The 13820-nt window shown below is 34.7% G+C and overlaps 2 protein-coding genes across 3 annotated transcripts; both read right to left on the bottom strand.

The window, feature by feature from the left end:
- Positions 1-6: 6 nt before the first annotated feature.
- LOC127801869 (sister chromatid cohesion 1 protein 3) lies at positions 7-5816 on the bottom strand. Its single transcript, XM_052337359.1, has 13 exons — positions 5563-5816; positions 4274-4535; positions 4154-4203; positions 3995-4044; positions 3841-3905; positions 3413-3762; positions 3215-3326; positions 2893-3029; positions 2315-2805; positions 981-1020; positions 765-819; positions 542-677; positions 7-413 (listed from the first exon to the last, which is right to left on the bottom strand). The coding sequence occupies exons 1-13, from the start codon at positions 5684-5686 to the stop codon at positions 342-344; spliced, it is 1944 nt and encodes a 647-aa protein (XP_052193319.1). The 5' UTR covers positions 5687-5816; the 3' UTR covers positions 7-341.
- A 463-nt stretch (positions 5817-6279) lies between these two features.
- LOC127801868 (30S ribosomal protein 2, chloroplastic) lies at positions 6280-12331 on the bottom strand. 2 transcript variants are annotated; one of them, XM_052337358.1, is made up of 5 exons: positions 11903-12331; positions 8027-8128; positions 7594-7893; positions 6700-6754; positions 6280-6604 (listed from the first exon to the last, which is right to left on the bottom strand). In XM_052337358.1, the coding sequence occupies exons 1-4, from the start codon at positions 12239-12241 to the stop codon at positions 6716-6718; spliced, it is 780 nt and encodes a 259-aa protein (XP_052193318.1). In that variant the 5' UTR covers positions 12242-12331; the 3' UTR covers positions 6280-6604; positions 6700-6715. The 2 variants fall into 2 exon arrangements, with proteins under 2 accessions (XP_052193318.1, XP_052193317.1); XM_052337357.1 differs by having other exon boundaries at positions 6280-6754.
- Between the last annotated feature and the right edge of the window lie 1489 nt (positions 12332-13820).

Genomic DNA, 13820 nt, shown 5'->3' with positions numbered 1-13820 from the left:
ATACCATTAGTCCAATGTGATGAAGTTGACAGATAATTGAAACCATGTAGAGATGCAATAGCTCTCTTGGTTTACTGTGAACTAGTTACCCCAACAAACATAAACAAGAACTGCTCAGACTTGGAGCAGAATGAAAATTGCTCTAATACCAAAAACCATCGTTAAATAGGCAAATAGGTTAAAAATGTAATAGAATTGTTTTATGGATGACCAAGCAGAATAATTGGATCAGACCTCACCAATATGGATATGTATGGTACTGTTCACACTTCACAGTATCAAGTACTAATTCCTCTCAAGAAATTTGACAAGAACAAGAAATATGCTTATTAAGTATTCCATCAATTCACTTTTGCAGTAACTGAAGTGGTAATACACATAATATTCACCTCAATATACGTATTCTCAATCATCTGCATGCAAACACAAACACGATGACAATTATAACATATTGAAGTCTTCACAAAATTTGGTGTTTAACAGGTAAGGCAGGCAGGAACTCATAAACCACAAAACTGAATGAAAGGTTTCAGAAACTTACCAGAGTTTCAAAGAACATTCGAGCACATACTTTTCTGCTTTTTCCTTTTAAAATATTGTTCAAGTTCATATCACCAGATAAATCTTCTGAGATGGGTGTAACTGATGACTTATCTTTTAAATATTCCACAACTTTCCTGCAAACAAGTACCAACACACATTTACCAGCTACATAGAGAAAATGAAGTTCTATTTGTAACAGTTTATATTTTGCAGGAAGCTACCTTGTTGTCCCAGATAATGAAGCTATTTTGTCAACTCCTAGAGTCCTTTGGTAGTCTGGTAAAAGCACGATTATGTCATTCAAGGATTTGATTTGAAATAAAATGTAGATAACACTAAAATGTCCGTCTACTGCTATTTGTGGTCCTGTGTTTAACAGGGGAAAACAGAATCATCCATATAGAAATCAAAAGATTGACAAAAGCTTCTTCACTTACTTATAGGTGTATAGTCTTCAGAGGCCAAAAAGTGTAGGTCCTGCAATGAAATGCAACACTATCTGAAAACCATTCTCAGCTTGATTGCTAAAGGTGCATTTCAGTGAAACTATAGATACTAGACAACACATTTATGTACAATCTACACCTTTTAGTCAAAAATTTATTGGATTGAGCCTTAAATGGAACTGGCCTAAGATGTTTTCAAGTGACCATATAAGGAGCATAAAAGAAAAGGTTAGAGATATGCGGAGAACACCCTCTTTCTCCTTGTAGTAAGATCCATTCTTCAAATCTTTTGGTGGGATTTAGAAATATTTCATCCTGGTTGAAACCTCCTGGGGTTAGTCATGCAAAGATAAATTTTAATGCAGCCTAGAAGAATGAGAGCATGGGCTAGGGGAATTGTAATTAGGGATAACACTGGAAAGGTTAAAGACACAAGGATTTGCATTGGCTGAGGAGATAGTGCCATTGCTGCTGAAGTTTTTGAGGGAGATTCACAGTTAGTGATTAATGAATGCAATTGTTTTGGGAAATGAATGCACTGGTCATTGAAGACTTATCTCAGATATCTGGGATATAAGGAGGAGACATTCTGGATGAGAGCTTGATCTCATTCCAAGACAGGCAAATGAGGCTAGCAGCTTGGGTATGGAGGAATATTGTTGGCCGTTTTAGTAGATTTACCTAGTATAGTTACAAGGTGTTATTGACTGGGATTTGTTTAAGAATCCCAGGTAGTAACAGAATTCTAGTGTTGTCGGGGTTTGTTATTTTGCATTTTGTTCTGAATTAAGATGTTTGGTCATGTCATGTGAGAAAACCAATAGAGGCTGCTGTGAGAACAGTGGATAGAATGAAACATGTCTAGCAAAAAGGGTTGAGGAAGACCAAAAAAAAAAAAACTTGGTGGGAGACAAGTAGGTATAATGAGTCATAAGGGCCTTATAAAAAGATAAGGTCATAGATGGAAATAATTGGTGAGTTAAAATTCATGTAGCTGCGTGGGGGAAAGGCTTGATATATTGTGTGGTTTATAATGTTTTGTTGACTTAACTTGAATTGTGAAAAATAAAATGAATGTCAGATGATAGAAGTAATTCTTCATAAATTTTTATCAAGTATATTGATGATTATGTAATACTTTAAGCAAAAGAGGACCATAATGCATGTCATGTGAATTCATGTATCTTCTAAATTTGTTGGTATCGAATATAAGCCAACAATTATGTGATAGAAAAAGAAACACGATGGACCACGAAAGATAAGCACAAGTACCTCCAATGGAAGCAGTCAAAGTGCATAAATGAATTCAAACATGAGAAGCTTACATCTTCTTCGGCTGAATCCATCACCTCAGGAATATCTGGAAGACCAGTACTCTCTAATCCTCGCCACTCTGTGAAAGTTGTCATTGGTGTTTCAGTCTCTGAGCCAAAAGTTCCAGTAGATGCTGCCAGGTCAGGTGTGGGCTGTGCCCCAGTCCCAACAGTTTTTCCCTGTTGAAGTTCTGATTCTGAGCCTAAGAGATCAGCCGAAGCAGGAGTGAAGTCATTTCTGTGCGGAGAAGACATGGATCTGGTTTCAGAAGGCATCATTCTATTAGGGGAACCAATGATTTCATGTAAAATGTTGCTGCCAACAGGGCCTTCATAATTTCTAAGATGTTCAATTTCCATATCAAGGTCATGCACAGGTTCATGCATCTGAGCAGGGGACTTTGCAACACTGGGCTCTGTGGAAGCTTCTTTAACAGAAGCTAAATGAGGTTTCACAGAAATTAAGTCCGTCTTGTAGGTGTTACATAGATCTGCACACAACCCTGCAGATACACCAGATTCTCATTTAGCAAATTTTGTCTGAGAGATGAGGACTAAAGGTAGAACACTGAAAAAAGAATTCCAGTTACCAGTGATTAATGGCTCGAAAAAAATCTTTTCTTTTCTTAGTCTATTATTTGACTTCCAGACATCCAAATCAGAAGAAGGGCAACATTTCCTCTTTCGCCTTAGATCACTACAGTTATGAAGTGCCCCCTTCATAAACCTGTCATATCCATATTCTTGTATGATGAAAACTTCAAAAAAAATTATAATATTAATAATGACAAGAACAATGAAGTGCTTGAAGAATAAAACACCAACATATCAAGCCTTAATCCCACTTGGGACAAAGTGCTAGAAGAATCAAAAGGGGAAAAAATCTCATATGAATCCTCTTCAAATCCTTACTTATTTGTCAATACTGTTGCCTCATCAAATAGCTGTTTTCTCTTTCTTGGTCTTGCTTTTGGCTGAGCAACTTGTGGTATTGAAGGAATTGCAAATTCAGGTGATACATGCCCTGCACCATAATAAAGCAAGCATACTCAGATAAAAAAAACAAATCCAGGCTTTGCCTTTAACCAAAGGTAAAAAATTTGAACCTACCAAATGAAATATGTGTAGTAGAGTCAGGAGCCTGGTCTGAAGCATCAGAAACATTCGGTTCTGCATGTTGCTGTGACTGGGGAGAATGACCTCCGGAGACTAATATTTCTTCTGCTCCAGGAGTATGATTTTCCTTCTCATTTATCATTTGCTCCAAAATTTTGTCAGGTTCAATTACATCATTCCCTTGATCTGGCCAAAGTGGATTGCTATCCACATTAAAATCATGACCAGGATCCCTCATAACTTCAAATTCTGGGATATTATCTTCATCAAGCCTCTCAGCATCTCCTGTTTGAACAGGATGTTCGGAGACAGAAGTTGGGGGCACTGGAAATGAAGTATGCAAACTGTAAAAGAGAGAAACTCATTACTTCCTTACAACACAGGGAAATAATAAGAGCATCGTTTTTTATCCAAAAACATACTCCTCCATCGTTCTGGCTCCGGATCCAGAAGCATCTTCTGAATGTAAAAAATCCCTCAATGTTTCCTACAAGAACATACATGTGAGTTTATGTGATACAGAAACTCAGATGCCTCCCAATACAAGAATTAAATATGACAAGGGAATAGAGTTACCTCCTCAAAAGCTATGGTAATGTACGGATCTCTACCAGTTGGAATTTGATCTGTAATAAATAATCCCAGTTCAATTGTTTCCCATTTTTAGTCAATAAATAATAAATTAGAGTGAAATAATTTAAAGAACTCGATTCAGGCAAGAATGTGTAATATTACCAACTTTAAGTGTTATCTCATCCTGGCTCCGAAGATGATTATCCTGAACCCTGAGAATTAGAAGTAATTGTGTTATCTACATATCATAAGGATACAAATGCACCAGATTGCTCAAATTACCCCTCGTTATAGAAGTCATCTTCCAAATTCACAGCGTCAAGTTCATATGTGTCCGGCAAAGTGACAGAATGAAAAGGTGCATGGGTTGCATCTTCTGGTAGATTAACTTCTACAGCAGCAGAGGCCTTCCTTATGCTTATCAGAAAAAAATTGTAATCTTGGTATAGATAGTCAACTTTCTTTGAGTATATCCGAACTACACCAAGCAGAAGATGGCCGACCATTCTCAGTGCTATGGGAACTTCTGGATACATAATGCTCTCTGAAAAATGCATGCAGAATGGGGAAAAAACATCTAGTCAACAAATGATCAAGCAAGACCAATATGCCAGTTTATATACATTTTTATGCAAGTCAGACATGGGTTTAAAGGAAGAGAAGAAGCAAAAAAGCATGCATCCAGAAAACAGACTGCCAATCGAATGATGAAACAGTAAGACATGTTCTGAAGCGAATGATGTGACAACAAAAGAAGTATATTTTCTTTGTTCAGATGAGTAAATGCTGTGAGCCAAAAAATGAAAAAAAATAAAAATAAAAGATATCAGTGTTGATCAAATGATAAGACAACCAATAAAAATTTTGTTTTCCCCGGCAGAAGAATGTATTACAGCATATTGGATAATTTTAGACAAACAAAAAATCAAGCTAATTTTTCTTAGCAGAATAATTGGGCAATTTGGATTATCATTTTGAAACAAATAATTGTCGAAGGGCATATATGTTAAAAAAATATCATCATCACATCAATTCAAATAATTATCTCTGTAAAAATTCTGGCAATATATCTTTTACCTCTCAACTTTCAACAAGATTAATCTATCTGAATTTGAGAATCAGCAAGTGTGGAAACTGGCATCTACAACTAGAATACTTACTGGTTGTTCGTTGCAAAAGGATTTCACGTTCTGACGAAAACCATCCATCAAAAATAATGGAACACACAAGCATTGTTCGGAACCCAGCACACGTACAAAAACAAGAAAGCGCACAAAACCAATTTCCAACGCAACCAAAGCAGTAGTTTTTTATGATTTTAACCAGAAATCAGTTTCAATGCCGAATTTCAAAACCCCAAACAAAAAATGAATACTTGAATTGACCTCGTATTAGATGTAGCAAAGATAATGCATTCCCTAATTAACTGCTTCTCCAACAATGAAGTTCACAATAAACTGGACAACAAAATGAGGGTTTAGAACAAAACTCGTGCCAATATACGAATGTCAAAAAGGATTTGATGGGAGAGATGAAGAGGGGGATTCATAGGGAGAGCAACGAAAACGAACCGACGGTGGAGGAGATATCAGTGGAGGTGTAGTGAGATTTCTTGAGCCTGTGCTGTAAATGCGCGGCGCACCAAACAGTTCCGAGCGGCCCTTTCCGGGCCAGAAACGTATGCGAATAGAACATCTTCTGTCACAGATCGAACAGCGACAGAGAGAGATCGATGGATTTGGAGAGAATTACAGAGAGTTAGGGCTTCGAATTGAATCTAAATAGCAAAGAAAGTGTTTTCGAGAGCAGTAATGGCGCGGGAAATGGCGCCAACTCAATTGGAAACATGTGAAATGGCCTTCCATTTGTGGGAATTTACCATCTCGCCCGGCTAACGATGTAATTGAAACGACATTGTTTTGGCCATCATCATTAGTATTTTCCTAATTTTGTTTTGTACATAAATTATAAGTTCGCCCTTCTTTTCGGCTTGATGTTTCATTTTCTGGGTGTTGGAAATTCCTCCTAATTAGCGTATCTAAAGTTCCATAAAAATAAAAATAAAAATAAAAATAAAAATTCCATATGAATGTAGCCATTCAAATATAAAATTGGGTTTTATCGATTGATTAAAAGGTATTTTCATATTATTATGGTAATAAAATAATATAATTTATAAATAAATATTAAGTCAACACAACCAATAGAACCAAAACAATTGAGTTTTCAAAGCTTAACCCAATGTTTGACATGGGCAGAACTCAATGCACGGTGATGCGTACACCAACTTATTAGAACGGTCGGAAAATACATTGAAAGATGTGAAGAACATCCGACTGACTCAAACGCGCAATTACAGAGCACGAAGCTGAAGCCTGTGAGATCAGATACATATATATAGTTATTAACAACATACAAGCCTCGATCACAGCTACATACAACTATGATAGGAAAAAAAACTCTAGTACGCTGTCAGTTAATCTCATCATCGGACACGAAGCAAGAAGGAGGTCACAAGAAACAGCTGCCAATACTGGGATGTGGAAATTTTTCTCTGGGAACAAACACAACTGCCAGCAATATTGCTTTGTTGTTGCTCCATGAGCCATGACTCTACAGAAAAGAACATCCAATTACCACTTCAAGGGTCAGTTAAGTGCAAATCACTCTCCCCAATCTTCTCCAAGACATACTACTCAGTGTCTTACACCATGTTCCTCCTAACTAAGCCTTGTTGACGCGGATTTTCTGCCCTTCAAGCAACTGCAACAAAGAAAAGATATCCGATACTGAGAATGCTCAAACAACCACCACCATGAATAGATTAAGCAGAAAATCTAATCATTCAACTGTGTGTGTAATTAATCATGATCCTACATTATAACGGCGGTGGCATCCCCCCTCCTACCAAAAAAAATAAAAATAAATAACACTTGAGAATTCAACAATTCTTCAGTCAAATAAAAAGAGAGGAGGAATTACTGCATAACTCTTCCACTTCTTTTGTGTTGGTGTTATGAAAATGGCTATATGAGTCTCTGGTTTATGGTTTTCCCCACTCAATGAACAAATAATTCAGAAACAAAAACTGACCAAATATTACAGATATGCAATTCTTTACTTAATTCTTAACTTTCAATCAGTTTAAAATATGAGAAATTAATGCATGAATAACAAATTCAGAAAGATATATTTACAATCATTTACTATGAGGCAAATCATGCAACAATTCTAACCTATGAAATTGTGTCACAACAATTATCCTGTGAGATTTTAGAAATAAATAGTAATTATTTTATGGAAATCTTCTGTCTTTTATAATATTTACTAAACTTGCTTGCCTAATTACTCTTGCCTAATAAGTGTACCCCTTTGCTCTTTGGTCACCAGCCATCACCACATGAATCATACAAGACAATGTGTCGGGGCCAACAAGCACAGATGGGAACAAATATCAAGGAAGATGCTCTTCTTGTTGTATTATTGTCCTTTTATAGCATTTTAACATTTCCATAAGAGTATCCATCTATGCAGGCACTTATCATTTACAACGGTCAATTGCCTACAGGAACCAAGCTTTCACAATTGAGTATCAAACTTACAGCATTGTTTAAGGATGAAATAGCAGCTTCTACATCATCTTCTGAAGAAAATGTGACAAATCCAAACCCACTGGACTTTGAGGTCCCTGGAACTCGTGATACCTTTGCACTAAGAACCTTCCCCTTCTCGGCAAAGAAGTTTTTTAGTGTCTCTGTAGTTACTGTTTTTGCCAGATTACCAACATAAGCTTTGTGGGGGCTGTCAATAAATTGGGAATCGTCAGCTGGGAGAGATGACAAATCAACAGTTGTCAAAGGTTTTTCTGTTATGTTTACTTTGATCTCACGCCCTCCAATTGTCTGTGATGGAAAAGAAGACAGAGTTAGCAATACTTTCAACCAAATTATTCCCAGAAAGAAAGGAAACCAGGACTGTTGCTGTGATATACTAATCTTGAAAAGCGGGTAATATGACCATATTATCAAGGCTTACTGTTCCATTTAGCTTTTCAATAGCAGCATTTGCATCCTCAACCGTCCTCATGATAACAAACCCAAATCGGCGGCTCCTTCCAGAGTACTTGTCATACATGACCTGTGAACAGGACACGTAAAGAAAATTCTTAGCAAAAGCCCACCCCTTTCAATACTATGCAACATGATGTTTTAGCCCTCCCCTTCTGTTTTTTTCTCATGTATCTCTAAAACTTGTATGTTCACCTTAAAAGCCACTTCTTCAATTAGATAAAATCTTAACAAAACATTCTTGCAAGTACAAAAACAGGAGGAAAAAGAAATTCAAACACCTCAAGCAAGAGTTTTCTCAACGTAATTTGTCCCCTGTGATGGTGATCCTCACTTTAATTGCACTGTTATGTAAGGCACTTTCCAAGTTCTCCACAAACCTTGGTAAATCAAATTGTGAGGGTGCATGCAGCTAGAGAGCTATGCTTCATTGATTCCCAATTAAAACAAAAAATTCATATTTTACAAAGTCAGAGAATTGCATGTTCCAAAATGTATAAAAGCCTGTTACTTTAAGCCCATAGCATTTCATAGACATGTTTTTAAAGGCTCTAAGCACACTCAAGCATTAAGGCCTCTTCTAGAGCTTAGGTGCAAAGCGCAAGCACACGCTTAATTGAAACAAAGCACAAATGTTAGGGGAAAAAAAATAAAGGGATAACATAATAAATGCAACTAAATTACTAGATAATATTGTCAAGCAAAAATTCATGCTAAAAGAGAACAAAAGAACCCTTTTAATTCATTTTCAATTTCAATGATTTAGTCTAGATTTAGAAAGTAATCTTCCTCATCTGAGTTATAGTTCTCGTCGTCCTCCTCATTGGTGCAATCTAATTAACCTCTTCAACCAAAACTGGCTGTGAACTAGAAGTTGAAGTTGGTGTCCCAGTTGTTGCATTGCCTCATTTGCTTCTAATATTAAATCTGGACTTTTCAACTCTAGCTATATTAGCAACAACATCCCATGTCAAAAAATCATGACCAAATACTGAATCATTCTCTTCTACAACACTCTGAGAAATTTATACAATATGTGCAGGATCTAGTGAATGGGGCTACACAGTAACAACTCTTTTTACTGTAAAACAGTAAAAACTCAAAAAATAGTTAAGTAAGCACACTTAAGCCCACCTCGCACTTAACAAAGAAGCATGCACGTTTTGCACTTAGCCATGCTTTGTCATCTACACTTTGTTTTCAAAAGAAAAGGCATTAGAACAGCACTTTGCGCTTAAGAGCGCTTTTGACAACACTGTTTGAAATGTGTTGACTAGAACAAGAATGAACAAACAAAAGAGCAAAAGAAAACCAGATCTTCAAATTGTATCAGAAGGAAAAAGTTTCTTTTTTTTTTTTTTTGGATCAATGGCATTGCTTCATGACATGAAGACAAAAATTTCTGAAAAACACTAGAGACGGTAAAAGCAACGAAGGAAAATATTATAATTAAGACAAAAATATGCATTCTCTCTCACACACACACAACGTAACCCTAGTTATAAAAAATAAACACACACACACAAGGTAACCCTAGTTATAATTAAGACAAAAATATGGATTCTCATAACATAATAACCATCATACTAGTCATAAAGCAATTGCATTGCATCAAACTAATAAAATAAATAAACAGGTCATCACAAAGGATATTCAAAAACTAAATCTTATTACAATACATTCTAAAAAATGTATCACATTTTAGGATTCGAGTAATATAAATAGATGTGAATGTAATTCAACATTACATATTCCAAATTTCCTTGATTTCTCAATTAAAATTTTTGGTCAATAGATATTACTTTTATCAAAAATAAAAAATCACTTTGAAAAGGTATCAAAAGATAGGTCTTGAGATAGTGACTTCAGAAACAAGAATAAGGGTGTGCATCATTGAATAAGAACAAAACATTCTCAGTCTCTTTTGTTAGAGTTTGAACAGAAGCTTCTGCAATCCATTTGATCTTAAATCAATTTAAATTTACAAATTAAGTACAGTTAGTAAATTCTAGAAATTATGTTTCAAACCCCAACGTGTCTATTATAAGTGTGCCCTCAATTTGGAAAAGCAGGTCTCGTGTCTGTCCTTAATTTAATTACATGTTTTAGTTATGTACCAATTTGAACATTCATATCCTAGACATGTTCTCATGAGTAATGAGGAAACAATTAAAAACATTGGACACAGCCAATGTGTGTGTCATACACATGTTCCCAACACATCCCACATGTGCCCACACCCCTCAAGTAAATTACACGCAACATCACCTGAAGTGCCCATGATTGTAAGCAATTTTTAAGTTCAGGCCATATTAAAAAATTTTCTTCTCTACTAAGAATAATGGTTTCATCAATGATGAGTCTACTTCAAGGTTTTCTAACAGAGATGGAGCCAGGATAAAATTTTGGGGGGCTAATTTTGAATAAAACAAAAACATATGAAACATAAGTAAAGTCAATCCTAGTTAAGTGACAACAAAAATATGTTTTAAAAAATAATAAAAGTTATAATTAATCACAAATAAGATTCTTCGTTTTCTCTGTTCCTTCTCCTGTAAAAATTTCAAAGACTTTTTGGGTTTTGTCATTATGAAATTTGACTTATTTGAAGTTTTAAAATTAGTTTTTTGCTTTTACATATTATAAAAATCAATAGCAACATGAGAGATTTTATAAGGCACAAGTGGTCACTTTAAACTTAAATAACAATAAATTAAATAAGGTAGAGTTCAATGTCTTTTTTCATTTTAAATGACAATCAGTTAAAGATAACTTTTTATTTATTTCTAGTTACAAGAGTGAGACTCTAGTTTCAAGATTGTCTTTCTTTCCCAAATAACATGATTATATATATTAATACAAAATTTTATCCTTTTTTTGTTTTTTGGTTTTTTTTTTTTTTTTTTTTTGTGGGGGGGGGGGGGGGAGTGGGGGTGCAATCTATCAAAATCTAATTGCACTTCAACACACATAATCTAACCTATAACAATCAACCAAAAGCTAGGGGGACCTTGGCCCCTTCAGGCCTTAAAATGGTTCTGCTACTATTTTCTAAGGCATACAGAGGGAAAGGAGTCTCTCAAATGGTCCCTTTCAAAATGTCCATTTAAGTTGAGGCTATTTCTTCTTTACAACCTCGTGAGATTTGAACTGCATTTGAAAACATACAGTTGGAAAGCAGTTTCTCAAATGAACTTCTGCCAAAATGTTCTTTTAGGAAGATGTTCAGTAATTTTCTTCTTTACAACCTCGTGAGATCATTCCTATAATCCTACGTACCAAAAAAAAAACACACTCACACACACACACAAAGAAAATAGAGTGCAGGCGTATACATGATTTGTTAGCCAATTATCTTATATCAAAAGATAACTCCACCAGAGGTAAATATGAAAATTTAGGATTTGTTTTGGTTGTGATTTCATCCTAGGTAAATACGAAAATTTAGGATTTGTTTGGTTGTAGTTTCAATGTTTTCATTTTAATTGTCTTCGTTATTTTCAAATAAACACCTCCGGTTTGATAATTCTTGTTATAATATTTTTTACATCCAGTAATCCTTGTTACTTTGAGATCAATTATCAGCAAAAAATTTCTAAAAACAATTTGCCAAAGAAGTTCTCTTGAGTTTTCTTACTTCAGACCAGGAAAAAGTAAATTGGAACCACAACCAAACGAGTCCTCATTACTTCACTGCTTTCTCCACATTTTTCTTGAGGTTGAGGTATCTCAATCCAACTACAAAATCAATCCTCACAGACCTCATCAGATTGAATCTCCAATTCATTCGTTCAAACATAGCTCCAACCTAATCAGCTAATATTCAAACCCATAGATACATTACCTCCACCTTCTCCACGGCGCCATGCTCCTCGACAATGCGGTGTAGCTCATCGTTGTCGACAGTCCGCGGAATGTTTCCGACGTACAGCTTCCGCGCCCCATCCGACGACGGGTCCGGTGCCGTCGATACAGCTGCTTCTTGGGCGAAAGCAGAGATCTTTCGGGATGGTTCCGGAGCGTCCAAACGGAAGCGCGAGACAGAGAGGTGGAGGGAAATTGGAGGGAGAAAGGGACGAGATTTGGGAGAGACCTTGGAGGGCTGCGGTTGGTGGGTTGAGAAGAGCTTTCCAGGCTGCTGTTGGAGCAGATTGGGAGACAAAATTGATGAGATTGAGGCCATTTCTGCGTGAGTTTATGTGTAGGGTTTGGGCAATTGAGAGAGAGAGAGAGAGAGAGGTAGGGAGGGAGGGGGGGAAATTGAAAGATAAGATGAGAAGGGGTTTTGGGTTTCGTCACGTTATCTGGTTGGGATTTATTTGTTAACGGAAAGAACAAATTGCAGTTTCCCTCACTTAAATATTAAATTTAAATATTCAAATAACATTTTCACTTAAAAAAAATGACCGAATTAGATATTTTTGTATCTTAACTAATCCTATCAACTCCTTGATTAAATATAACATGATCAACAATTATAATACAAAATCAATAAGGCTAGCAACAACTACATATTCTATTCACCTAAACATGTGAGTTTTTATTGTGTGTTTTTAAGGTTAAATTTGATTTTATTTTGTTTATTTTCATTTTTTGTTAAAAAAATACAAACTTAAAATTGTTTTAGTTAATATTGCATATTTTTTAAATAAAAATAAAAATACTATTGATAGAAAATGTTGTATACTTTATAATATATAGAAATACCTCGAGAATGTTATTTCGACTATTCTAAAATGCTTTTTGTATTGAAACGTTAAAAAATATCAAAAAAATATTTTTAGATAGTTTTTATAATTTTAAAACTATTTTGTAATATTGAAAAAATATTCAAAGCATGGTTCTGATTTAAAAATGTGTTTCTATTTATGGAAAGGTTAAATTAGGTTAAAAATAAAATATATATATATATTATTTATTTTTAACCTAATAAGTAATGGTTCATGAATGATAAAACGTTAACTAATGTTTCTATTTATTTGGATGTATTATAAGATTTATATTAATTATTTTTAAATTAAATATCTTTTTTTAATTTCTATTTCATATTATATTCGATTTTTCTTTTCTTTTTCGTAGAACTTTGGTGTACTCAAATAGTTCCAACGGGCAACACCTTATTCCACCGCCAAACAAGGTAGAGGTTGGTTTGTGGCAAGGGAGAGGGTTTCTTGGGTTGCCATTATATATATATATATATATAAGCATAAAGTAATCATGATGTTGGATTTAAAATTTTGTTATTTATAATTCACTTAATCATAAAATAGAATCAACCCAATTTAACTAAGTTTCGCCTTTCTTGTGTTGTGTTTCAGTTTTGATTTCAAAACCTATATAATTATATCAAAATTTTATAAAATATAACCATGAGATTTAGGATTTGATATTATATGTATAATTATTATTGTTAAAATATAATAATAAATTTATTTAACAGGAATTATCATCGTCAATCAACTTGATCTTGCAAGAAATAAAATAGTTAGAGGGCACGAAAGATTCCTGTCCAAATACTCTAATATTTAAGTTAGACATTAAAAATGATAAAAGACTGAGAACAGTATTTACACTAGTATCAGAGATATTTTTTTTTTAAATGAGTGACTACTTATTTATAGAGGGGCATGAAGCAATTTTAAATGATTGAAGGTTAGAAGTTTTGTAAATAACGTCTATCTTGATAAATTCTAATTTAAGTGGGACTAAAATTGTTACGGATATCTATCTCTTATAAATTATGTTTATTTTGTCTTTATGGG

This window comes from Diospyros lotus, chromosome 5 (genome assembly GCF_014633365.1).
Source record: "Diospyros lotus cultivar Yz01 chromosome 5, ASM1463336v1, whole genome shotgun sequence".
Classification (NCBI taxonomy): Eukaryota; Viridiplantae; Streptophyta; class Magnoliopsida; order Ericales; family Ebenaceae; genus Diospyros; species Diospyros lotus.
The sequence above is the reverse complement of the archived record's forward strand: the minus strand, read 5'-3'. Positions and strand labels throughout refer to the sequence as shown.